General features: G+C 33.0%; 3 protein-coding genes and 1 long non-coding RNA gene across 4 annotated transcripts; all 4 read right to left on the minus strand.

The window, feature by feature from the left end:
- Positions 1–3,054: 3,054 nt before the first annotated feature.
- LOC107950442 (haloacid dehalogenase-like hydrolase domain-containing protein At4g39970) lies at positions 3,055–6,310 on the minus strand. The gene is made up of 11 exons (XM_016885290.2): positions 5,553–6,310; positions 5,357–5,450; positions 5,143–5,187; positions 4,982–5,032; positions 4,780–4,854; positions 4,526–4,559; positions 4,159–4,214; positions 3,979–4,038; positions 3,794–3,853; positions 3,477–3,523; positions 3,055–3,385 (listed from the first exon to the last, which is right to left on the minus strand). Exons 1-11 carry the CDS (start codon positions 5,915–5,917, stop codon positions 3,337–3,339), a joined length of 936 nt encoding a protein of 311 aa, XP_016740779.1. The 5' UTR covers positions 5,918–6,310; the 3' UTR covers positions 3,055–3,336.
- Positions 6,311–6,427: 117 nt separating this feature from the next.
- Positions 6,428–8,553, minus strand: LOC107950443 (mediator of RNA polymerase II transcription subunit 18). Its single transcript, XM_016885291.2, has 5 exons — positions 8,374–8,553; positions 8,156–8,255; positions 7,880–7,937; positions 7,217–7,573; positions 6,428–6,610 (listed from the first exon to the last, which is right to left on the minus strand). Exons 1-5 carry the CDS (start codon positions 8,407–8,409, stop codon positions 6,508–6,510), a joined length of 654 nt encoding a protein of 217 aa, XP_016740780.2. The 5' UTR covers positions 8,410–8,553; the 3' UTR covers positions 6,428–6,507.
- A 594-nt stretch (positions 8,554–9,147) lies between these two features.
- Positions 9,148–10,069, minus strand: LOC107950897 (EPIDERMAL PATTERNING FACTOR-like protein 1). Its single transcript, XM_016885814.2, has 2 exons — positions 9,663–10,069; positions 9,148–9,580 (listed from the first exon to the last, which is right to left on the minus strand). Exons 1-2 carry the CDS (start codon positions 9,753–9,755, stop codon positions 9,317–9,319), a joined length of 357 nt encoding a protein of 118 aa, XP_016741303.1. The 5' UTR covers positions 9,756–10,069; the 3' UTR covers positions 9,148–9,316.
- A 971-nt stretch (positions 10,070–11,040) lies between these two features.
- On the minus strand, positions 11,041–13,039 carry LOC121215315 (uncharacterized). Its single transcript, XR_005911080.1, has 3 exons — positions 12,487–13,039; positions 12,183–12,247; positions 11,041–11,879 (listed from the first exon to the last, which is right to left on the minus strand). It is a non-coding gene; the product is annotated as an uncharacterized lncRNA (long non-coding RNA).
- Positions 13,040–26,377: the final 13,338 nt, after the last annotated feature.

Here is a 26,377-nt window from a genome sequence, read left to right on the forward strand (position 1 = left end):
GTTAGACGAAACAGCAACTAAAAGCGCATTTCATATATAATAATTTTGGTACCAAGGAGACAAAATAGTCTTAGAGAAGATGTTGATATTGTGATCCTAATCTCATATTTTATTGTACCAAGCAATTGAGTTTAACTTTCTACATATTTGAGTTTGTATTTTAAACATGTCATGTAATTGTGGTTACCTTATTTAAATGTACTATACAAAATTATATGTGTACAGCCCAATATTTGCCCTGGCCCAAACTAAACAAATAAACCGAACCAAACTAAGGTCCTAAGCCTAAATTTTAAATAGAAGCCCAAAGTAGCCAAACTCATCTTCAGTAAAAAAACAAAAAAAAGAGAAAAACCTAACCCTAGGTGCGCCGCACCTAGGGTCTTCTTCCTCTACTGCCGCCACCTTTAGCAGCCACCTACCCTCTGCCACCACCGGCCACCGACTCCACTGGGACCGACTTGCAAAGAAATGACAACAAATAATAAAAAAAAACTTTGTAAAATGGCTATAAAAGCCATAGAAAATATGTAAACGTGGGATTTTGTTTCAAAAAAAAAAAAGAAGGGATAAATGAACATTTGAGAAATATAAGAAGAGAAGTCGTTTTTTTGCTAAAGGTGATTGCTTTTATTTTGCTTGTTTTTTTTTCTTTTTTTCTTTTCATTTTTATTTTCGAAATAAAAGAAAAAGAGAGGCCTTTTTACCTTTTCGCCATCGCCGGAGTGCTCGGGGTCAGAGGGCTGCATCGGAGGAAACAAAGGTAAACTTTTGGACTCCCTGCCGCCGTGCACGGCGGCGCCGGCGACCGACAGCCGGTGAGGTGGCTCTCGGCCGAACCCCTGACCGGATTTTCGGAGAGGGAAAGAGTATTTGAGAGAGTTTTTGAGATTTTTTTTGAGGAAGGAAGAAAATGAAGATTTAAAAAAATTTGGTTTAAATAGGGAAGCAAAACGGCGTCGTTTTGTTCAGCCCTCCAAAACGCCCAAAACGACGTCGTTTTGACCTGGATCGGACCGACCTGACCCACCAGAGGATCTGCGTGTTTTCATCCAATGGCATTTTTGCGCGCTCAATCCTTCCTCCTTTGCGACGCTTTGCAATTTAGTCCTTTTGGTTTTTTTTCTTTCTTTTAATTTAGCCCTAGAATTTTGCTTGTTTTCAATCCCGTCCCTGGCTCACCGATGTGCTGAAGCAACGGATACGTGTCCGGATCTGGGTCTTATTTTCCATTTAGTCCTCGTTAGTTGTCACGCATAGAATTTTGGTCCTTTTTCTCCTATTTGTTACTAATTTGCCCTAAAATTTTGTCTAGTTTCATTTTAATCCTCCGTTTGTTATTTTAATTATTCTATTACTAAATTAATTATTTTAATACTGTTATTATTATTTAATATCACTAATATTGTATTATTATTATTTATTAGTTTTATTTTCCTTTTTCGTATTAATATATTAATCAATTTTGTATTATTTTTAGCTTTATTTTTTTATTTTATATATATATGCTTTTTTTTCTTCTTTGTGTATATAATTATCTTATTATATCATTTTATTATTTATTATTTATTATTTATTATTTATTATTTATTATTTATTATGTCCTTTTATACCTCCAAAGTAGTACTATTACTATATTTTAATTATATTTACTTATTTAAATTTTAAATATATTTGTCTTATTATATATTATTATTACGTAATTATTTATATATATATCTTTTCTTTTTAAAACTTTATATTATTTGTTATTCTACTATTAATATTAATATTAATATTAATATTATTATTATTATTATTATTTACTTATTTATATCTTTTCTTTCATTTTAAACTTTGTTATATATAAATATACATACATAGATTTTTACTTTTATAATTTTATTTATCTTATCTTCGTATTGTTATTATTGTTTTATCTTTTATTTATTTATTTATTTATTTATTATTATTATTATTCCGATTGCTCATATTATTCATGCTTACATCATCATATTTATTATTGTTTTGTTACGCATATTAACATCGTGTTTTATTTCTACTATTCCGTGTTAGATTAATTTGATGCATAAATTATGATTTTTGAATAAACAAAATTTCGTGTTTAGATTTGAGAAAGTCGTACCCTAACTGGGTTTCGATTTTCGCAATAAATCTAGATACATGAATCTTTTCAAACTCGAGTTTTAAACGATCTCGGGAATTAAGAAAAGATTGTGTCCTAACTTACTGGGCATGATCCTTTTTTTAAAAAAAACCCCCGAGATAGCTAAATATCTTTTGAATAAATAAATTTTCGACATGTATTCTCATATCGGGAATTCAACACGTTGTGTCCTAATGCATTGGATATGACATGTTTTCTCGATATGAGGATTTCTCTAAAAAATAATAAGGCAATGTTTTGCGTTTGAAAATTCGAGAAAACGTACCCTAATGGGTTGGGTTTCGATTTTTTCGTTCGACCAAATAGCCAAAAATCCTTATAAAATTTCAAAATAAAACAATGTTTTGCGTTTGAAAATTTCGAGAAAACGTGCCCTAATGTGCTGGGTTTCGATTTCTCGTTGGACCAAATAGCCAAATATCCTCTTGAATCTTAATCCATGTCATTCGAGTTTTTTTAAGGATCGTATTTTAAATTTCTTTAAAGTTTTCAATCTTCGACACTAAAACATTAACTAATCTACTTGGTACCAATTTTTAGGCGTTACGAGGGTGCTAATCCTTCCTCGTGCGTAACTGACTCCCGAACCCGTTTTTCTAAATTTCGTGGACCAAAATCGTTGCTTTAATAAAATCAAATCGTTTATTAAAAATAACCACTTTTCAAGGTGATCCGATCACACCTTATCAAAAAAGATTGGTGGCGACTCCCGTTTTCGTTTTCGTTTTTAAAATCCAAGTCGACCCCGTTTTATCAAAAAAATTGTGTCAACAATATGCATGTGTTGGATATGTCGCCGGCTCAAAAGCAATCTAAGAGCACAACCTACTCCCAACCAACAAGACATCAACTGTATGCATGAATATGCACCAACAAAGAGAGACATCTAAAATCAAATCATTTCAATATATTGCTGCCTCAAATGTTAAAATTCTTATACATTTACAATTTCCCAGCACATGCATATAAAAGTACGCGACCAATCTCTCAAAATTCCATGCATTTTCCTTTTTTTTTCTTTAAGAGGGCAAGGTAAGTAAAATAAATGGCTGACTTGTATGATTATAACAACAAATGCTTAAAGGCAAGTAGAAAAAAGAAAAAAAAATTATAAGATCAGTGGCAGATCTTACTTTGTAATCCAAGGATTGTGCTGATGGCTGAATCCCTTAGCTAGCAGCAATCTTATTTTGGAGCAATAACTCCAAGTCACTCAATCTGCATAGAAAAACAGATTCCACAGAATTTAAAAAAAAAGTTAACAGAGAAAAAGGAAAAATAGACTACCCGAAATGAAATGGTGGCATACCTCACGTTACTCAAATCAGGGTAAATTGCTATAGAATCTTTAAAATCCTGAATTGAATTTGGAAAAAGAACTTAGTTACTCAATGAGCAAACTATTGAGCTACCACTTGTTAGCCATGTTAATCGGATTAGGGTGCTAGTGTTGGATACGAAGCGTATATTTAACACAAGTATGTTCAATTTTATTTTCAAGTTTTTCCATGTATTTGGAGGGTCCTTGTGAAGCCATGTCCCCGTTTTCATGTCAATATATGTATCAGATGTGAGTGTTAAACGATGTAACATTGGCTGTCAGCAAGTAGTGCTTCGAGAACTTACCTGGTCAGCAGTTGAAGAAGTATAGGTAATCACACATGACATCCCAGCTTTAGTTGCTGCCTGCACAGATGGAATAAGTTTTGCTTAAAACTTTAACTATGGTTGATATATTTGTTCAGTGCATACAATGCCCAAACTAATATTTGGAGACATGGTATCTCTTTTCTAGAGAATAGAAGCATTACCTGAAGCCCAATCACACTATCTTCTACCACCAAGCAATCTTTCTCTGACACACCTAATCTCTGTCATAAATAAGATTTCTCAATCAGATACAGATATAGCAAGCAAAGACTGAGATGAAAAATATAAGCATAGGTAACATTATGGTTAAGTGCATATGATAGAGTTAACTAGTAAGTTACCTTGGCAGCTGTCAGATATATCAATGGGTCTGGCTTCTTTTCCTTCACATCATCTCCTACAAGCATAAAGAAAAACAAAATGAAGACTGGGTTTTAAGAACAGAATCATCATAAAAGAAAGAAATGGCAAAATGAAATGGGCCAAAATGCATAGCTAGAGGGACCAAAGAACAAAAGGCAACCAATGAAGCTATTGCTTTAGAAACAGGTCAAGGTTATAAATGAGCTTGTCAAGAAGACTTTTATAAGGAGCTCAGTTCATTTAGAAGAATCAGACTTGTGAAAGTATTCAGTGCATATTTTGAGTCACACAGGTCTAAAATATATCTAACAACACAAACATATGTTTTAGAAGTAGTCAACATACCTGCAAGGAAGCAATCAAGCCCCTTAAATCGCTCCTATAACAAGGGGAAAATAATAAGAATAAGGAAACAGAAGTGAGGATACTTGTTGATCAAAAATTTTGGAATCGAAACTGCGAGATATTGTTTGGTTTTCACTCGAAACTCTCATGGTTTTGTCTCACAAGAGATGTCTTTAATGAGACAAACCACGAAACTTTTGCATCAAAGTGGACAATACCTCGCAGTTTAGGTATGAATCGCCACCAGAAATTACCATTCCAATAAGGTTCTCAAGACAGAGTACAACTGAACTTTTAGTTGCTGCAGAGCAAACAGCTAGCATTTTCCCCTGCAGATTGGAGAAAGAAAATGGCATCACAAACAAAGGATTGTATTGAATTCATTTGGATTGATTGAAATGAAAGGATCATGAATTGATTATCAATCTCAATTGATAAATAAGTAGAGTAACTTACAGCTGCCTTGGCCTCATCCATCAATCTTAAAACTCCAGGTCTAGGTTCCACCTGATCAAAACAATACCACTCTCTTTTTATTCAATAATATGGATAACCAATTCAGAATCAATGAAGAGATAAAAGAAAATGCAATGTGGTAAACAATAACGTCTGCTTACAGTTCCAGATTTGATTATTTCTTTGTACCTTTCAGTCTTCCAATCCTACAAAGATGTAACAGCACCACGTACATAAGTTCTTCAATAAAGAGAATTTCATAATTCCTATACAGGGATCAAATTAAAGCCTAATTAGACCTCCATTCCCTGTTTCCCCTTGATTTCATTGGCATTGGCAGTCACTACATCAAAGCTATATAATTATTAATAATACCTGAAGAGTGTCAATTAACTTAGCTCGTTCCTCATCACTCTCAGGAGGCGTCTCAAATATGGTAGATGATGGCCATCCATGTTCCTTGAAGTACCTTCAGAAACACCAAAAATCTCCATTAAACCGATCAGCAACAAGAAAAATTAAGAACAGTAAAAGAAACCCAGAAATATTTAGAAAAAAAAAAAGAAAGAACCATCTCATCTTGGGTTTGCCACCACCAATCAGGTTCTGGAGCACATCATAAAATTGAAGGTCCCAATTAAGGGGCTGTGAAGAAGAAGGGCAACGAACATTGAAGTAAGCGAAAGCGTCGTTGTAAGCTTCGCGGTGCAAGTGCTCGGATTCTAGAATGACACCATCGCAGTCGAAAATGAGAGCTTGAAGGGAATGGGAAGCTGAGACAGAGAGGGAGAGTCGTCGGGGCTTTGTGGTGGTTAAGGAAAGGGAGGAAGACTTTTTGGTTCTGAAAGTGAGGGACTGTGGTGAGTAATAAAAGAGAGAAGAGAAGTTGGAGGAGAGGTTCTGAGGAGAGATAAAGAGTGTGGAGTGAGAAGCCATGGCTGATTTGCTTCACTGATGGGTCTAAAATGGAGAGTTTTCGAGTTAAAAAGGAGGTAATTTTTTGGCGGGTTTGGTTCGTGTGGCTGTGGATCTCTCTCCAGCCTCAACGTTACCTTTTAACGCAAACAATTTTGCAATTGGATTTGCATGCCAATCCCTCTAACCCTCCCTCAAAATTGGTATCTCAATTGATTCTCAATTCGATGTATGATTACAAATGAAGTCGAAGAAAAGTAAATATTAATTATAAATTAAATGAAAATAAATTTTGGCTCAGCTTAAGAAACCACATTTTTTAAATTTGTATTTCAAAAATCGTTCAAATACCATGATTCAAGTTAGTTTTATATTTAATCAAATTTAATTTGAATCTTATTTCAAGTCAAGCCTAACATAAACGACTAAGTTACACCGTAGTTCCACCAACACAATATGGAAACTCCACAAATCGTCTTGAAGTTGAAACATGGGATCAAAAATAGCATCTTTGAGTGATAGCCATAATAATAGAGGGGGGAAATGTGATGAATCATCAATTATGCAAAAAGTACCCTGTTATAAACATTCTGCAACCCTTACAAATCCTATTACAAAGTTGTGCCTCCACCATCTGACATAAGAGAAGCGGCAGCCGCAGCAGCTGTCGGGACAACCCCGGTTGAAACGCCTGGCTTTGACAAATGCAGCAGCCTGCAAAATCAAACACCACAAAGCTTTGTCCGAGATACAAATAATACAATCAAAATTAGATGACAAAGCCACCAATTTCTTACGCTAACACAAATCCTTCATTCAGGATCCATCAAAATACCATATCCTATGTGCTAGAAGCTGAATATCTAAAATCATAACCATAGTATAAGAAACACTAATCTATTATAATCACTAGAAACAGGTTTTCCTGCTGTGCCTAATACAAATGATAATGCGTATTTATGATGATATATACAATCATCATGAGCTTAAAAGACTAGATTATGATTAGACCAATTACTTAAATTCTTGTTGTGCATCGCGTTTTTCACAGTTGCAAAGTTATGTTATTTCAACTTCTCATTTTCCCAGGAACACTCATGTCTAACACTCATGTGACCAGTGACCAATATCCGGCAGTCCCCCTAGTAGTTGCATAGTGTAATGAATGCTGTCTAGTCAATTGTAGTAAATATCATCAGTGGAAAGAATCAAAACCACGAAATAACGATAACAAAATCATGTTTGAGGATCCTATTTTCAGGTAGACAGGTTCTATAATAACCATGCATCTTAATAAGCAAGAAGAAAAAAGGCTCTTACGGTGCAAGATATTCACAAAAAGAAGACACAGAAGCAACGACTTCATTATAATTTTCCGATGTTGCAGGCGCGGTCACTTCAACCATCTGTATACCAGGTGTTACCGGGACAGCCTCATCCGTTGCGTGCAGTTTCAGCATCTTATTAACCGATGAGACAGTCACGGTTATCTGAGCAACCCTTTCGAAATGAAAGGTGAATCCCACTCTCAACAACTCATGATCCAACTTATATCCAAGCGAATAAAATAATCGAAGCACGTTCTTGCTGGCTTTGCTTTCTACCATACTTCTAACCAGCACAGAGATTTGCTCTGCTCCAGCACCCCTCATTGCACCCCCAACATGTTTCACAGTCCTACAAACATTGTATAAACCTAATAACCACCCAGTTTCACAGTCCTACAAACATTATATAAACCTAATAACCACCCAACAAAAAATAACACCAACTACGTTATTCTTGACCCTTTACTTTTTTTGAAGTATTCATGTCCGACACTGTATCCACCGTATATCTAGACATGGATATGAGAATATGAAACCCCAAACACGAAGCTACCTTTGAAAAAAATTGAATATATCCATCCTAAACACTCACACATCCATGTCCGAATTATATAGAATTGATATAATAAAAGCACAATTAAAAACTCCAAATTACCAAGTAGGCTCGGACTGTTCAAGATCACACAATAATCTGACCTCGGAAGTAACAAATCCTGTAAAATTCTTAGGCATTAGCAAGGCAGAACCTAACAACTTGATCAATTAATTTATATTGCTGTTTTATAAATTATAAATCAGTACATGATTCAGCAGGAGAGTTATTTACAACATTAACTAAACAGGGAAAAATGCTTATACCATCAAACACGTCATGGATAGATTAGTAGACTATAATTAACTCTTCTGTGTAATGAAAATGTGAGAGACTTACCAAGATTTGGACCACTTTTAAGGCAAATTTCATGTACCCTCAAGCGTTCTCTATTTACACCGCAAAGACCTTGAAGTAGAATTTCAAGTGCCTCAACATACTGCAAATCTCACCCAAAAAAAAAGAGAACAAAAACAAATCTGTTTAAATCAATCCCCAAATTTAGAAAATTTCTAAAATAGAAATAAAATAATGATTTTGGGTGTGAATTTTTTTACCTGTGTCTCTATAATTCCTTGAACTACGCACTCCATTTTTACAAGTTTTTTTCAATGTTAAACGAAGAAATGCAACCAGTAAGCTCACTGCGAAACCCTTGCTCTTCTTAAAATCCGGTTCGAGCTCAGTTCGTTATACGAATGGTAATACGGGCATTGCTTGGCCCGAGATGTTACCCGACCCGAACTAAAATATGGGTGGAAACAACTTTAAATATTATTAGAGTTTCTAATTTTAGGATAAATTACATTGCTGATCACTCGATTATTAAAATTTTTTTTGGGTCATTTATCGAAGATATCTTTACAGATTTTAAAATTAGTACAATAGTAATTTTAACCTTTAATATTTTTATATTATGACAATTTAGTCTTAATTTCAAAAAAAATAATTTTCAGCATTTACATATTGTGCAATTTTATTTTATTTTTTGTAATTTTATTTTTATTTATGACATTGAAGATTAGGTTTAAAATAATAAGAAAAGATGAAAATTATTATTTTAAATTTTTAGTGGTTATATTTTTGGTATATTTTTTAAATTTAGTTGATAAATTTATTTTTTTAAACGATCATAAAGAAAAGTAAAATTGAAAAATAAATAGACCAATTTACATAATTTATAAATGTTGAGGGTTAAATTTTTTAGAATCAAGACTAAATTAACATAATGTAAAAATATTGAGGGTTAAAGTTGTTATATTCAAAACAAATAAGTAATTAAGGTATATCCAAAGCAAGGAGGGCGTGAAAATCCCGAGAAGATAAGGGGAGAAGCGGACAAAATCAAAAGCTAAGTTGAGGAGAATTATGTACATAATGATTATAAGATACAATAATGTATACATTAATGCTAAAAATCTGAAGAAAAAACTTCCCAGAAACACACCAAAATCACCTATTAAACAATTTTCTTTTACATGCTAAAAGGCTTGATCTTTTTCAAGGGTTGTAAAAGTGATCATCACAGTGGCATTTCCAACCAAGGGGCTTGTAATTAGAGTATTGACTGCCTGATGATGGGTAAAAAACCTCCATGGGATTAGTGATTGCTTTGCTCGAACCAGGTGGTTGAAATTGGTGGTTATGGCTAAGTAATGGTGTAGTAGGTACTTGAACTGCCTTGCAAGGGTGGCATCCATTACATCTGTTGTGGCAGCTTGGAGGAGTTGATCCCAACCTTGTTTTGTCTTCAAAATATAAACCCTGTTGAAAACCCAAACATCATCAAAGATCAAATATATAAACATGGTGAAAAGAATGAAAGATATATGAGCTGAAACCTAACCTGAACAAGGGAAGAGGTTGGAGAGGAAAGAAGAAAGGAAAGGGCCAAAAGAAATGTGAAGGTGTTAAGGAGGGGAGAAACAAGTGAGGTCATGATGATGAAAGGGTTTCATGTAACCAAGGAAGTAAACTAAAAAGATGGGAATAGTAATGGAACTCTAACTTCAAGTACATATGAAACTAACTTACTTCTGCTGCGAAGTAAAAAATCCAAAGCAAGATAGATAAGAAATAGGGTCAGCAATGAGAAAAGTGAGTAGGAAGAAAAGGAAGGGAAGGTTTCATAAATTGGTGTATGTGGTGGTGGGTGGTGGTCTAAGCATTAATGTACATGGGAGAGAGAGAGAGAGAGAGAGAGAGAGAGAGAGAGAGAGAGGGCGGGAAGTGTGGCAGAAGAGTGAAAAGAACAATACGGAATTGGCAAACAAATTGGGAGAATCTGCATTAGAAAGGAAGGGGAGGGGGACCAAATAACTCTAATTTTATCTTTTATAAATTGGGAATTACATGCAAATGTTTCAACATTCGTGGTTGAAATACCATTAAGGACTTTAATCACTTTTCTCTTACTTCATTGGATTGGGTTTATCTCTGATTTTAGTAATAATCAAATTAATTTATTCACCACTAATGCTTTTCAAAAAAGTAATCAGTTGATCATGAAATATGTTATATTCTCATAAGTGGGGTTCAAACTCCAATCATATTATTAAGGGATGATGTGCGCAACCACCATATCACATCACATGGTTATGTCTATCTCATTTTAACTATTAAGAAGGCTAAAGCTTCTTTTGGTTAAATTTTACTATTATTTTGTGTGTTGTGCATGAAAATTTAGTTCATATATTTCAATTTCCTCATTTTTGGTCATTATACTTTTCGAATTTTAAAATTTTAATCCTGACCAATGGTAGTTATTGAATTCATTAAGTTCTACTATTTCTAAAATATTATGCAACAAATATATTATTTCATGTGTAATGTCATGTTTGTTTATTATTTTTATATATTACTCACAAAAAAAGTCAATTAATGACCATCGTTTGAATCAAGACTAAAATATCAGAATCTGAAAAATATGACGACTAAAAATGATCAAATTGGAGACTATGGACTAAATTTACAAATTTATTATAGTGCAAAGTCAATAACAAAATTTAGTCAAACGAATTTAAATGTTACCATCTAGGTCAAGCCTGAAATTTTAAATTTTAAAAAGTACAAAAATAAAAATTGGCCAATTCAGAAAATATAAAAAATAAAATTGACCGAATTAAAGTATTAAAACTAAATCGTACAATTTAAATTGTTTTTTTTGGGGGGTACTTGGAAATGGGTGAAAAATGCGTAAGGGGAGGTAGTAGTAATTAATTTCCAGCATTTAATAACTACAAAATTGTCATTTTTGCTTCAATAATTTGACCCCAAAAAAGAAGGGAAGGTTTGCTTCAAGACTCACTTTGATCCCAATATTGCTTGGTATCCAAAAGCACCTTAAACAAGTGCATAGCTCTTAGGGTACATGAATTAGAATTTTACCGAATTTTCTATGCATTCCTATGCTCGATTAAAATTATAAAGAATAATTAGCAAAATAAAATAACAAAATGAGCTTAAGAAAAATTCTAATCTCTAATTGACCTTCGATCCGATCAAAGTATCTATTGTAAGACTTTGGACCTTTTTTCTTTTTTGGATCAATAAAAGAGGCTACACAGCCTTAACTATTAGGCGTAGCATCGGGGCACATTTGCCCACGAGCAATACCAGATTAATCATCAAACAGAATGGGCTCAACCTATGAGGAACATCCCTTAAAATGCATAAATCATAACCAGCATTAGAGCCCATGAGCCAAGCAGTTTGCAGCCACATTGCCTTCCCTATACACAGATTCAATTTTAACATTCCATTGACAGTCCAATAATCCCCTGATGCTTGAAACAACGGAGCAGCTATTATCATTTTCATCTCAAGAAACACATTTCGATAACCCTCGTTCCAAACTAACGAGAGACCACCGAACGTAGCCCATAACTCTACTTGGAGTGGAAAATAGCCCCCAAACACCTTATAAATCCCAACAACCATCTACCTGTACTATCTCCCGATAAACCACCTGAACCTACACATTGAGAATTTAATTGGCATGAACCATCCGTATTTAAGTTGACCCATCCTGCAAGTGGTGGTCTTCATTCTTCATGCCTTGAATCTAGCACGCAAGTAGAAGAATAAACATGGTTATATTGCTTGAAAATTTTAGCCCAGCTAATACTACACTCAACTGCATCTTCAAACCAACGAGTCTCACTCGAGAAAACCACAACATTACTTCGTTTCCATATTCTCCAGCAAAAGAATTCGAAAAGGTTGCTCCAATCCTCCCCGTCCACTTTAAATTATTGATGGGTGTCGAAACTATCAAAAATAATTCCTACAATAAAATAACTCTAATAGTACTAAAGAGTGATAGTAGGGTCGAGTTCACAGAGATTGAATGTTATAATCAACTTACGTGTTTAACTTGTGATCAGAATTTTTGTCGTGGCAAAAGTCGTGCCCACGACTCCAATGGACCTGCTAAAAAATAAACAAATAAATCAGGGGAGTTTTGAAATATTTAGAAACTAAATAATTGAAACAACATAAATAATTAATTAAATTAGAAATTAAATTGGAAATTAAATTTAGATTTTGTAATCAAGGATAATAAGTCTTAGCCATAGACTCGGTGGACTCCGGATTTGAGAATTGATCCTTGAAAATTAATTTTTTCCTCCAAACAATAAGTTTGTTATAACAGTTAAGAACGTCCTAACTGAGATACACGTGTTCCAGATTCAAGATTCTGGCATTCTTGCGCTCTGAAGAACCCAACTCGAATTAACAGCCTCAACCGCATGGGTCGTTTAAACCCGATCACTTCTTCCTTGATTTGGTCTTGGAGATTCGAATATAGGAAGACCGACTCGTTTCTCCAACTGTCAGCAAACACGACTCCAACCCAACGTGTACTTTTTGACTTGAAATCGAGTTAACTTTAAGGAATGAGTTGTTAATCCCGATACTTAAGAAAAATGTGAATACCAATTAGAAAGATTTTTAGTATGGATACTTATCTCACGATTCCTGACCGGAAAAAACATCGACCTAAAGCTAAGATGGAATTTAGTGAAAGATGGATTTAATCATGCTTCATAAGTTTTGAAAGGTGATTTGATGATAATGGAGGATATTGGGAAGGGAAAGGGTTTGAAAGGAAATTAGACAAATTTTGGTAAAGGACAAAGAAATGGAAATGAAAGTAGCAGGCTACTAACGCATCAAATTGGAAAGAAATAAAAAAGAATGATTTTATTTAATTCCAAATGAATTCAAATGTAAAATGTAATGTGTCTTTTCTAAGTACATTAAAGCCTTATTTATATACACGGTATTTACTAATTTTGGCTTCAACCACTTTAACATATAATTAAAATTAAATAAAAATAAAATAAGATTTTTTTTAATTTTGACTTTTACAAAGTTAAAAGAATCTGATGAGTCCTTGGCTTTTTCTACATTTTTTATGCGGCTTCACTTTATTGACTGCATTTCAATTTGGTCCTTTTCTGCTCGTTTTTGACTCATAGCATCCCGATTGCATCCCTGACAAGATTAAAACATAAAAGCACTAATTCAGCAAGGATCAATTCAAAAATTAACCGAATTAAACACAAAATGTCATACAAATTAACATGTTATCAATTATTCGTATTAAGAATGTTGCTATTGATCCAATTACTCGGATTCGGGGAGAAAAATTCCCCATACATATGTTGCAAAATGACTCTCATCCACATGGTTATTTCAATGGGACAGTCGCAAACTACAAGCGACTCTGTCTCTTTGCTTACACCACATATACCACATTCTTCAATTTCAGATAAACCCCTTCAAAGCCTTTCTACATTAGTCATTAATCTACCCTTCACTAATAACTTCTAACACCCCTCACCTGACTCAATCATCGGGTCTGAGCTGCAGGATGCCACAACCATCGTCAGAGCAATTATAGACAGTTTTGCAACATTCAGTCATTCCTACTCGTAACTAAGTATCATTCCCATTCAAAGCATGTTACGCAATCATTTTCAAGTCTCACACGAGCTTATAAAATCTCTTTTGCTAACTCAGGCATGAATTAGGACCAAATTATAATGTTTTAAAATTTTCGAGTTGACATCGTGACTTCATAATTTCCTCAATGCAATCACATCACCTTATGAAAGCCTCTCCACATCGCGACACAACTTACTGTCAGACGAAGTTGCGAAGTCAAAATTTCTTGGTTGCAACGTTGCCCCTATTTTTGACAAAATACACTTTTTTTTTGTACCTATTCAATAATTTTCAACTAAATCATATGTTCACATTCAATCATTTACCAATCCTACTTATGCCAAATCATCACAAAACCTAAGTATCATTCCCATTCAAAGTATGTTACACAATAATTTCTAAGTCCCACACGAGCTTACGAAAGCTCTTTTGCTAACCTGAGCATGAATTAGGACCAAATTATAAAGTTTTAAAAATTTCAGTCCGACGTTGCGACTTCATAATTTCCTTATCGTGACCACGTCAACTCAGTGAGTTACATCGCAACGTCAAACCTCTCCACATCGCAACGCCGCTTACTGCAGAACGAAGTTGCGATGTTGGAATTTCTTGGTTGCAACGTTGCCCATGTTCTTGGCAAAGTACAATTTTTTTGTACCTATTCAATAATTTTGAACCAAATCATATCTTCACATTCAATCAATTTACCAATTCTACTTATGCCAGATCATGACAAAACCTATTATAACAAGTTTATAACATTTGAATACAACCATTTAACATGACTTTCAATCCATGTTCATCATTTAAACTTAACCAATCCATTTGTTCACCAAAGCATATCAAATATGGCACTCAAGTTTACCACAAGCTTACCTATACATTTCATTTTTGTACACCATGAACCTATATGACCTTAGTTTGAGCCAAAACAAAACATTCATCAATTATATTTCCAAGCGTAACATTCAAATATATTGATTCCAACCATTCATCAACTTAGTTACCCTATTTACCACATTTTATAGTACTCTATATGCCAAAACATACAAATTTATATAATCACTCATTCTAGCATGAAACATGATCAATGCCATACATTTATTAAGTCACAAGGAAAACATATTACACAAGATGAGCTATGTCACAATTGCCATTTAACCAACTATCCAAAATGACCATTTGCACACTAAGGTGCCTCTATATACATGCCGTAAAATTTGGACCCAAAAGAACATAATTCTACTGTCTTTTGATAGTATGTGCTTTATGTTGATCCGGCTTGGCAAGTTTCGCAAGGTGGCGATCTATAAGAGAAGGTAACAACTAGAGTAAGCATTTAGAATGCTTAGCAAATTCAAATGGAAAATACTATACTTACCTTATTTGTTCACAAGCATGTTAGCTACCTTAATTTGGCACAAGTTTATCTAGAACACAACACTTATAAATATCAACAAGTGAACATAAGTATTCATGTATATTTGATAACATAAGAAACTAAAAGATACCATTTCATATCATAATCACGTAACTTATACCAAAGACATATTCTATTGCTAATCCTTAAAAACATATAAGTTTCAAATGGTTCATTTCAATGCCACAATCCATTTTAATCTATTGATTATATCAAACATACACATAGTTCAATTCAATGACGTGTTCCATTATCAATCTTTAAAATTTCACAAAATACATATGATTCATTTCAATAGCATATCCAATTGATTGTTAATCTATATCATCACATTTTCGAGTTTCCAACTTCAGTTTAACATTTTGCCCAATAGAACCCTAGTAAGCGGACTCGGATACACGAATAAACTACATCACACCAGGTTACTCATCCGAGCTAAAATTACACCACACCAGGACACCGAAGTGCAAAGTCCATAGGCATCATGTGCATATTCATATGCCAATACATCCCTCCACTACACCAGGGTATCTATAGAGACATGTAATACTCAATAATCCGCAACAAATGTTAGATCTCGATATGATCTGTGGTTAGTAGCGGAGCCAGGGAGTTGGCAAAGGCCATGTCCCCCCTAAAATGAAAAATTTTGATTTAATCCTTTAAAATTTATAAAGATATAGACTATTAAAATGGTGAAATTACATTTTTATTATCGTAAAAATTATATACAATTTAATTCCAGCCTCCCAAAAAATTTTTTGGCTCCGCCACTGTCTGTGATAATTCCCGTATAATCACATATCCCGTACCAGCGCACATAAGACCCTATTGACATGTCAATAATATCCTAACTAAGTTCACATATTTCCATATCATTATTGTAATTTTTCACATTTTTCATTTTTGTTTTTAATCACACCAACCCAATTCGACTACTTAATGCATGCTGAGCAGACATAATCATTTGTATTCCAATTCAACCCAAATTTATTTCTATGATGCTTCGGCTTTTGAATTGATTGATAATTATTTATAAGTATCTAATAATATTATGTTCGTCTAATTTTTAAAAAAATTTAAAATTCTAATATTATATTTATGTTGGTTAAATATGAGCTTAAAACAAGTAATTAAAAGGATCATAGGCACATAAATTCCATTTATATGAAGATTGAAGAAGGTTTAATTATCTGAAATCTAAAATTTGAAATTTTGATCCACAAGTTTTTTTCACGTTGAAGGAAAAAATCTTCTTGAAATTGAAGAAACCAATCGTACAAAATTGAGATTCCATTTTACTCACCAACTTTAAACACGTTGGATGAGCCTAGCGAGCAGTACTTGGATTATACGCATGCCTTTAGAATATATATTATTCGTCTTGTCCTAGTACAATAGATGTAGAAAAAAAGATTCTTAGGTATTTGTTTCCTTGATTTTGATATGCTAACAACCGACCTCCACTTTGTAAATAATTTTGATTTTTGTATATTTACTAATGTACTTATAAATTATAAAGTGTTATGGAGATATTTGTATTAGAATTTTGATGGTATTTTGTCTTTATCTATTTAAGAAATAGATAAATTAGTCATTAGATATTGAATTAATGAGCAAACGAGTTTTCTATTAAAAATTTCATCAATTTTTACTATTAAAAATAGATGAGGTTATTCTATCAGCCACATCTTTTTTAACAGTAGAAATGGATGAAATTTTTAACAGTAGAAAATGAACTGATAGTTGCTAAGTGGCACTCATCAGTGTCAACTGCAAACTGCTACTAAGGTAGTTTTAATACTTGCCTTATTTGGTTTGGTAATTTAATGAATAAAATTTTTGGATTTGGTTATTTGTTGTTTATTTAAGATACTATGATTCACTTATAAAAAACATGGAAGATCCTATGTAGTTGTTTTGGAAATCAAATCTTCGATTAATTGTATTGTAACTGTAATAGCTACTTTTAACAAGTTATTTTGTACTCAATTAGATTCTATGTTAGCAAGCCAAATTGAATATATATTGTAAGGCTTGTCTATGTTTTGAAAAGAGAGCTTATTGAGAGCACTTAAACCTATTCATTGAGGAACTATTTTCGTGAGAGAGTGTAAAGGTTGTATTGTAAACATTGTTGAGAGTATTTACTGCCCAAGTTCTCAGGGGGCAATTTGGAGGTGAGAGTTCTAGTATTTAGGTACAATGGTGAAGCCTCTATAGTTGTAGAGTAATAGAGTGCGAGTCACTTGTTGCATTGTTGACTAAAGATACTGGGATTTTTCACTGAGTTAGACTCCGCAAACATAGGAAAATCGAATTGCATAAACAAATTCTCAATATTACTTGTTATTTTATTTGCACAGTTTTGTAGTGTCAAGTGGTAATGACCACTATAATCTAGCACTTTCATTGCGTTTTTCATGTTAAGCAAATAAACAACTTAAGATAGAAACATAAATGTATATATTCTCAATATAGATTTATTCTAGTGAATTAGTAAAAATTAAGTTAATTATTGAATTAGTTATTCGGTTTGACATTTGTATGATTTATTTTGACTTCAATATATATAAATGTTTGCCTTAATTTTAATATTTAAAATTTTATCAAGTTATTAAAACAAATAATATTTTATAAGTTGATATAAACTACAAGTGGAAAAATAACTTGAATTTAGGAATGACATAGGGTCAAATATTTTCAATTTTTTTAATTATTCCATAATATTCAAATACACAAAAATAAATCACTTATATATAATATTTGAATCCACAATTCATATTGCTACTCAAATCCAATGAGTTCAAACATGATTTTTTTTTTTTGAAAATTGAGTTTTGGGATGAGGCAGATTTTTTTTTGGAGTTATTCTGATTAAATAAATAAGTACAGTTTGAATTAGGTTAACATTTTATTATGAAAAAAATAGTTAAAATGAAAGAAATAAAAGGTAGTATAAAGTTGAAGCAGACAAGAGGAAGCCCACATAGGAGAGTAGAGTTGAAAAAAAGGGACTAAAAGGTTAAACCAAGATTCCAAAACTAGTAGAGTAGACCAACCCAAATGAAGAAAATTGGCCATCCCACCTTCATTTTCAAACATGTGATCAGTTTTAGTTCTTGCCATAGAAACCAAATTCTTTTTTCATTTTTCATAAAAAAAAACTAATATAATATATATTAGATTATGGTATTCTCACAATGTCAGCGAAACAATTATGTAATAAATTTATAATAAAATTAATATAAAAATTAGTTAAAAATGTAATGTAGAAGGTCGGGATGTTTTAGGTTTAAATATTTTTTAGATTTTATAAAATAAATATAAAATAAAAATACTCTAAAAATAGTAGTTTTGAATAAATTTTAATAAATTCATAATTAAATTAAGACTCGATTGATTGACTAATAACATCAATTCAATCAAAATATTAAATTTGAAAAATAGTTTCCTTTTGTCCCTTTTATTGCCTCTTCGCATTTAATGAGTTTTGTTTTCTTTACCTATAAATAAAAATATTAAAGTTCACAAAATATAAGATTGACACTTAAAAAGCCACATCAAAAACTTTCCTTTTAACATTATATATTTATATTATTTATATATTATCTAAATTTACTAAAATATTTGGTTAAATAAAATTACCTAATAAATTTCTATTAAAAGACACTATCCATACAAAGAACCTACAACCAAGAAAGAGTGTCATGGATCGCAAAAGCCTCAGCCAACTTAGGCTCTAAGTTGGCTCAGTGATGACTCGTAAGGCTCTTATCAAGAACACCATTAGAATCCCTCACTACAACTGTAACACCCCTAACTCGTATTCATCGCCGGAATAGGGTTACGGAGCATTACCAAAGTTTACAGATCAAATAAACAAACATTTCATATCATATACATTCATGTCAGAAACCAATCGAAATTAAACATATTGTCCCGTATACAAGCCCTCGGGGCCCAAAATATGTGTTAGAAACAAGTCGGGACTAGGCCTGGTACTCAAAGAATTTTTCAGAAAACATTGAAATTTTTCAAAATTGTAAGGGTCACATGGCCATGTGGCCAGACCTGTGATTCACACGGCCAAGAGACACGCCCGTGTCTTAAGTCGTGTGGATATTCGAAATAGGGACACACGGCCGTGTCTCAACCCGTGTCTGTGCCCGTGTAACTCTCTGACTTGGCCGTGTGAGCATACTGACTTGCATTCTTAAGAAGATACAAGGGACACGCTGCCGTGTCACTTGGCCGTGTGTCACATGCGGCTAAGACACACGCCCGTGTCTCTACCCATGTGGACGAAAATAGGTCATTTTCCAAGCCAAATTTCACACCGAATTTGACACTAACCTAAACTTATCATATTGCACATCAACAAGCCATAACAAGGCATTCAAAACAAGCTAAAATCAAGTCTTAAATATGTATTATCACAACATACAACCAATATGCCCTTAGGCACCTCAAATGACAACTTAAAAAAAACATATCAACCAAGTAATCAAATTTACCTAAATAACCAAATACATATATGCATAATCTCAAATGGTACCAAATATACCATTCTAACAAACATCAATATGATAAAACCACATATATATATATAAAAATACCAAACACAAGTCATTTAAGTGGCTAATCTCAACAAAACAATTATATGCCAACATTGGTCAAATTAACCTATACATGTCATTATAACTGATATTAATTTACCGAAAGTACCCAAAATAGCCGATGGATAGTGTGAAATAGCTCAACAAGCTTCCAACCCGAATGAGCTTCCGAATTACTATAAAACACGAAAATTAACAAAGAGTGAGCATTTAAGCTTAGTAAGTTTGTGTAACAAAGAAATTAAGTTACCATTTAATCACATTTAAGGTAAGCATACAAAACATATCCAAACCAATTTGGCCAAAAGCCTAAACACTTATCCTCAACATGTTAGCCATGTAAAACACATATAATATCCAATAAACAAGGATGAACATAACCACTAAGCAAGTTTTATATACATGTATCATCCATTTCATGTTTTAATATATCATGTAATATCATTTCCATGTATTTCATGTATTTACTTGTACTAGTTCGTATTGAACTCTTATAAACTCGTAACAAAACTATGCTCGTTGAACCATTTAGAATATCATTGGATACGAGGGTAGGACACACGAGGTGTACTGAACTATAATCCGTCAATTCATATACATGTATGCTCATTCGAGCTATGAATTGGTATGTTCTCACGAGCTGTGAATCAGTAAGCTTATACAAGCTAAGAATCAGTAAGCTCTCACAAGCTGTAAATCGATAAGCTCATACGAGCTGAGAATCGGTAAGCTCTCATGAGCTGTAGTGCGTCTGCAACATATGCAGGGCCTTAACCAAATCGATAACCCTAATGACATGTCATTTGTATCCTACGAATTCCTAATATTCAAACGGGACTCAGTAATTGTCGAATATGCAATCGGTATTTATACATGGAAATTATACAAATCACACACATATAATTCAATTTAAAACATATAAATTTACAATTTAATTAAACGAATTTACCTCGATAAGTGTATGTAGATACGGAGGCAACTAATCTGATATTTTCTTTTTGCCTCGATCTAACTCTGTACGAGGTCTGACAGGATCTATACGAATGAATTTAACTCATTTCAATATAATTCTCATTCAATTTAATCTAACATTAAATTTTGGCAAAATTATCATTTTTCCCTGTATTTTTAATTCCTTTGTAATTTAGTCCCTAGGCTCACAAATGAATTTCATGCAATTTAATCCTTACTCAAGCCTAGGAAATTTTTATACATATTAATAGAAGCCCATATATTTCACAAAGTTCACAAATTTTACCATAAATTTATCACCTTTTTCAATTTAGCCACTAATTGATTATTTCACCAAAAATCTCTTTACAAAAGTTGTTTATCTAACAACAACCATTCATTTTCTATCATCAAACTTCAAAACTCAAGTATGTTCATCAATAGCAAACCTTAATACTTTAACATTTTTACAAATTAATCCCCGGGCTAGCTAGATTAAGTTACAACGATCCCGAAAATATAGAAATCATCAAAAACAGAACAAAAATACATACCTAATTGAGCAAAATAAGCTTGCCTAAATTCAAGCTTCCATGGCTAGGTTTTCTTTCTCTCTTTTTTCTTTTTTTGATGGAAGATGATGATAATAGTTGATTTTATTTTATTTATCATAACTTTAATCACTAATTTCCAAAATTAACCTTAATAACTCATTTAATTTCCAATGATGACTACTCATGCTTATCCACTAACAACTTTAATGGCTAATTACTATATAAGGACCTTCAATTTAAAATTCTATAGCTTTTTAATACATTTAGCTATTAGAACTCAACTTTTGCACTTTACGCAATTTAGTCCCTTTTATCAAATTAAGTATGTAAACGGTAAAATTTCTTAACAAAATTTTTATATGGTATTTCTATCATACAGTAGACCATAAAATAATAATAATAAAATAAATTTTCCAACTTCAGAATTCTGGTCCCGAAACTACTGTTTTGATTTCACTAAAAACAGGTTGTTACAAAAACTACAAAACTAGTTGATTGGTCCACCCCAAAGCTTGTTGCATCTATCGTCAATGCTCAGATGACCAACAGCACTATCGAACACCGATCTTACACTTAACCAGTCCTACAAATGAGTTATGCCAAAAGATAAAATGGTAGTCTTCGACACAGATTCATTCTTTCAGCAAAACCTATTTTGACAAAACCTAATGCTGCATAACATCATTAACACCTATATATTTCTATTAGTTAAATTATATTTTATAATACTTGATTCTAATTATAATAGATTCAGATCCTTAAAAAGAGTATAATAATATACGTTGATACACAATATCAACGGAGCTCAAGATGAAGAGAAAAATGGTATCCTAATCAAAGAGTAGAGAGAAAAAGAATCATAAAAAATGGGGTGCTTTTAGTACCATCCCCAGATTGTAAAGATATGCTCCTTTTTAATATTTGGATTATGAATATACCTGATTGGATCCAAGATTATGTAACAGCCCGTTTTTAGTAAAATTGGAACAGTGGTTTTGGGACCACAAATTTGAGTCCGAAAGGAAAATTATTTTAATATTATTTCATGGTCTACATTATGATAGAAATATCGTATGAAATTTCGTTAAGAAAATTTTACCGATTATATGTCTAATTTGATAAAAAAAAGACCAAATTGCATAAAGTGTAAAAATTGAATTCTAGTAGCTAAAGGGATCAAATAGCTATGAAATTCAAAATTTGAGGTCCTTATATGGCAAATAGATCATTTAATGGAGTTAGTAGATAAGTATGATGATTCATCATTGAAAATTTAAGAAAATAAAAGGATTAAATTAGAAAAATGATAAAATAAATATGATAAATTAATTAAATACTAAAATATCATCATTTTCATCATCTTTCCACAATAAAAAGATGGAAACCCTAGCCATGAAAACCTAAGTTCAAGCAAGCTTATTTGGCTTAATTAGGTAAGTATTCTTGTCCAGTTTTTAATAATTTTTATATTTCCAAGATCGTAATAACTTAATCTAGCTATCTCGGGGATTAATTTGTAAAGTTATCAAAGCATTAGGGTTTTTTCATGGATTAATATGCATGAATTATGATGTTTTATGGTAGAAAATGAAAAGTTGTTGATAGATAAACAACTTTTGTAGAGTGAATTTTGATGAAATTATGATTTAGGCACTAAATTGAAAAGATGTAAAATTCATAGAAAAATTCTAAATTTTATGAAATACATGGGCTGCTATGTTACATGTAAAATTGGCTAGGCTTGGAATAAGGATTAAATTACATAAATTTTATTTTCCAAGCCTAGGGACGAAATTGTAATTAATCAAAAGTATAAGAGCAAAATGGTAATTTTTCCTAGGATGTGAATTGGATTGAATTGAATATGAATTGTATTAAATTGAGCTAAATTTACTCGTATAGATCTGGATAGACCAAATACAGAGTTAGATCACGGAAAAAAAAAGTATAGGATTAGTAGATCTTGTGTACACAAACACTTGTCAAGGTAAGTTCGTGTAACTAAATTGTATAATTATATGTTTGAATTGAATGTTATGTATGTGTATTGTGTAATTGACATGTATGAAAATCAGTCACATATCCGACAATGTTCCACAAATATTAAGTCTCGTTTGAATAAATGAAATTCGATTGATACAGGGTTTCTGAATTGGTTGTGGTCTTGCATATGTTGTAGACATAGGCATGTTGTTTTGCTGTGTGTCCCTTGCATCTTCAAAATTTCAAAATAGAATACTCAGGTATTTTCACATTGCCTAGCACACGGGCGTGTGACTTGGCTATGTGACCCCTGCACCTATTTAATGTAAGTTAGTATGCTTACATGGCCTAGCACACGGGCATGTAGCTTGGCTGTGTGACCCAAGTTAGTAAGCATCCTAATTTGGACATGGGCTGGGACATGGTCGTGTGTCCCTATTTTGAATGCCCACACGGCCTGAGACACGGGTGTGTCTCTTGACCGTGTAAGACACATGGCCTAGCCACACGAGCATGTGTCCCCTACACCTTGAAAAATTTTGAAATTTTGCAAAAAAAAAATTTCTGAGTACCAAGTTTAGTCCTGACTTGTTTCTAATACATATTTTGGGTCTCGATGGCTCATATAAGGGACAATATGATTGAATATGATTGATTTCTGATATAAATGTTAAATGGTATGAAATATCTGTATTTGATCTATAAATTTTGGTAATGCTCTGTAACCTTGTTCTGGGGACGGATATAGGTTAGAGGTGTTATATTTATTGGTATCAAAGCCACAGTTTAGTCTATTCTCAGACTAACTTAGCATGTATGAGTCTAGTTATACATGTTATTATATAACCTGTGATAGTGTGATATCTCCTGACCATTTTTAAAACATGTTTTTTTATATAGTAATGTCGTCCAACCAAGCTGAATCTGAAGAAGCTGAAAGCAATGCTCAAGCTTTTGTGCAAAGAGCAGTATCTAGTAGTAGAAGGCCCGTATTTGAAGGCCGAGGGGGAAAGGCTAAAGAAGCCTTCTTCCAAATGATGAATGATTGGTTTACCGAATATGTAAGAACAAATCCGGCTGTACAACAACCTCTACCCCATCGTATTTCTCAACCAGCTCCCGATATGCCTCAAGGTACAGAACTTATTAGAATTGGTAAGCCTCATGTTGATAAAATACGTAAATATGGGGTAGAAAAATTCAGAGCTATCGCTGAAGATGATCTTGAAATAGCTGAATTCTGGTTGGAAAACACTATCAGAGTTTTGGATGAACTATCTTGTACACCAGATGAATGTTTAAAATGCGTTGTATCTTTTTTAAAAGATTCGGCTTACCAATGGTGGAATACCCTAATTTTAGTTGTACTGAAAGAGAGGGTTACATGAGAATTTTTCCAAACCAAATCTCGAAAGAACTATATTAGCCAGAGGTTTCTTGATTAGAAACGGAAAAAATTCCTAGAACTTAAATAGGGCCACATGACTATATCTGAGTATGAACGGGAATTTGTCTGACTGAGTAAGTATGTCAGAGAATGTATCCCTGAAATCGCAATGTGTAAGCGGTTTGAAAAGGGTTTGAATGAAAACATAAAATTATTGGTAGGGATTCTTGAGTTGAAAGAATTTGTTGTACTGGTTAATCGAGCCTATAAAGCTGAAAAGCTTAGTAAAGAGAAAAGACAAGCTGAGATTGAAGCATGAACTTCAAGTAAAAGATTTACGGAAAAGTCACATCAGACGGCTTCAAAGAAATCAAAGAAATATCATGATCGTTCTACCACCTCTGTGGGGTACTTTGAGAGAGAAAAAGCTATTCAACATTCCAGTCCAAGATTTCAAGGTACATCTGCAGCAAGTGTGGGTAGTGTTAGAAACACCAAACCCAGATACAAGCACTATAATAAACTGCATTTCGGTGAGTGTCGCATGAAAAGTAAAGCTTGCTTTAGATGTGGTTCTTTTGACCACTATCTCAGACACTGCTTGGAAAAGCCTGAAAAAGATACTGTTCAAACTTCAAGACCAAGAAACCCCGCTACAAAAGGTAGACCACCTCGTAATCTCGATAATGTGAGTGATAGCTTGGGTACGACAAAAGATTCAACCGTCAGATCTGAAGCACGAGCACCAACCAGAACATATGATATTCATACACGTGAGGATCCTTCTGCACCCGATGTTATTACTGGTACTTTTTCTCTTATTGATACTGATATAACTACTTTAACTGATCCTGGTTTAACCCATTTATATATTTGCACGAATTTAGTGTCTAGTAAAAATTTGCCTATCGAGTCTACTGAATTCATGGTTAAAGTATCGAACCCTCTAGGCCAGTATGTGATGGTGGATAAAATTTAAAAGAATTGTCCTTTAATTATACGGGGTTACTGTTTCCTAGCTGATTTGATGTTATTATCATTTGATGAATTTGATATGATTCTGGGTATGGATTGATTAACTCAGTATGATACCGTGGTAAACTATAAACAGAAGCATATTGTGTGGAAATGTCAAAATGGTGAATTGTTTTGTATTGAATCAGATAAAATAGATGGGTTGTCTAATATGATATCAACCATGTCAACACAGAAATATGTCAGAAAAGGGTATAATGCTTATCTTAATTATGTGTTGGATACTAAAGTGTTTGAGTCAAACACTTTATTCGGTGGTATTTATTGATGATATTCTGGTATATCCCCAAGATGAAAATGAACATGCTGATCATTTGAGAATTGTTCTACAAACTCTGCGTGGAAACAACTGTATGCTAAAATTAGCAAATGTGAATTTTGGCTTCAGAATGTTGGTTTTCTTAGACATATAGTATCTGTTAAAGGTATTAGAGTGGATCCGAATAAAATATCAGCTATTATTAACTGGAAACCCCCGAAAAATGTATCTGAAGTTAGAAGTTTTCTAGGATTAGCTGGTTATTATTAAAGATTCGTGAAAGGATTCTCGATGATAGCTTTGCCGATGACACGGCTTTTGCAAAAAGATGTGAAATTTGAATGGATCGACAAATGTCAGCAAAGTTTTGACTGGTTGAAAGCCCTGTTGACTGAAACACC

Source organism: Gossypium hirsutum, chromosome D03, assembly GCF_007990345.1.
Source record: "Gossypium hirsutum isolate 1008001.06 chromosome D03, Gossypium_hirsutum_v2.1, whole genome shotgun sequence".
NCBI lineage: Eukaryota > Viridiplantae > Streptophyta > Magnoliopsida > Malvales > Malvaceae > Gossypium > Gossypium hirsutum.

Excerpts from the sequence above, each read along its gene's own strand:
- LOC107950442 (XM_016885290.2), bottom strand. The coding sequence starts at position 5,917 with ATGGCTTCTCACTCCACACTCTTTATCTCTCCTCAGAACCTCTCCTCC. Across the intron at positions 4,560-4,779 it reads TTGAGAACCTTATTGGAATG|GAGCGATTTAAGGGGCTTGA; the intron begins GTAATTTCTGGT and ends CCCTTGTTATAG. Across the intron at positions 3,524-3,793 it reads CTTCTTCAACTGCTGACCAG|GATTTTAAAGATTCTATAGC; the intron begins GTAAGTTCTCGA and ends AATTCAATTCAG.
- LOC107950443 (XM_016885291.2), bottom strand. The coding sequence starts at position 8,409 with ATGGAGTGCGTAGTTCAAGGAATTATAGAGACACAG. Across the intron at positions 8,256-8,373 it reads AAGGAATTATAGAGACACAG|TATGTTGAGGCACTTGAAAT; the intron begins GTAAAAAAATTC and ends TGAGATTTGCAG. Across the intron at positions 7,574-7,879 it reads GAACAGTCCGAGCCTACTTG|GACTGTGAAACATGTTGGGG; the intron begins GTAATTTGGAGT and ends CAATGTTTGTAG.
- LOC107950897 (XM_016885814.2), bottom strand. The coding sequence starts at position 9,755 with ATGACCTCACTTGTTTCTCCCCTCCTTAACACCTTCACATTTCTTTTG. Across the intron at positions 9,581-9,662 it reads CAACCTCTTCCCTTGTTCAG|GGTTTATATTTTGAAGACAA; the intron begins GTTAGGTTTCAG and ends GGTTTTCAACAG.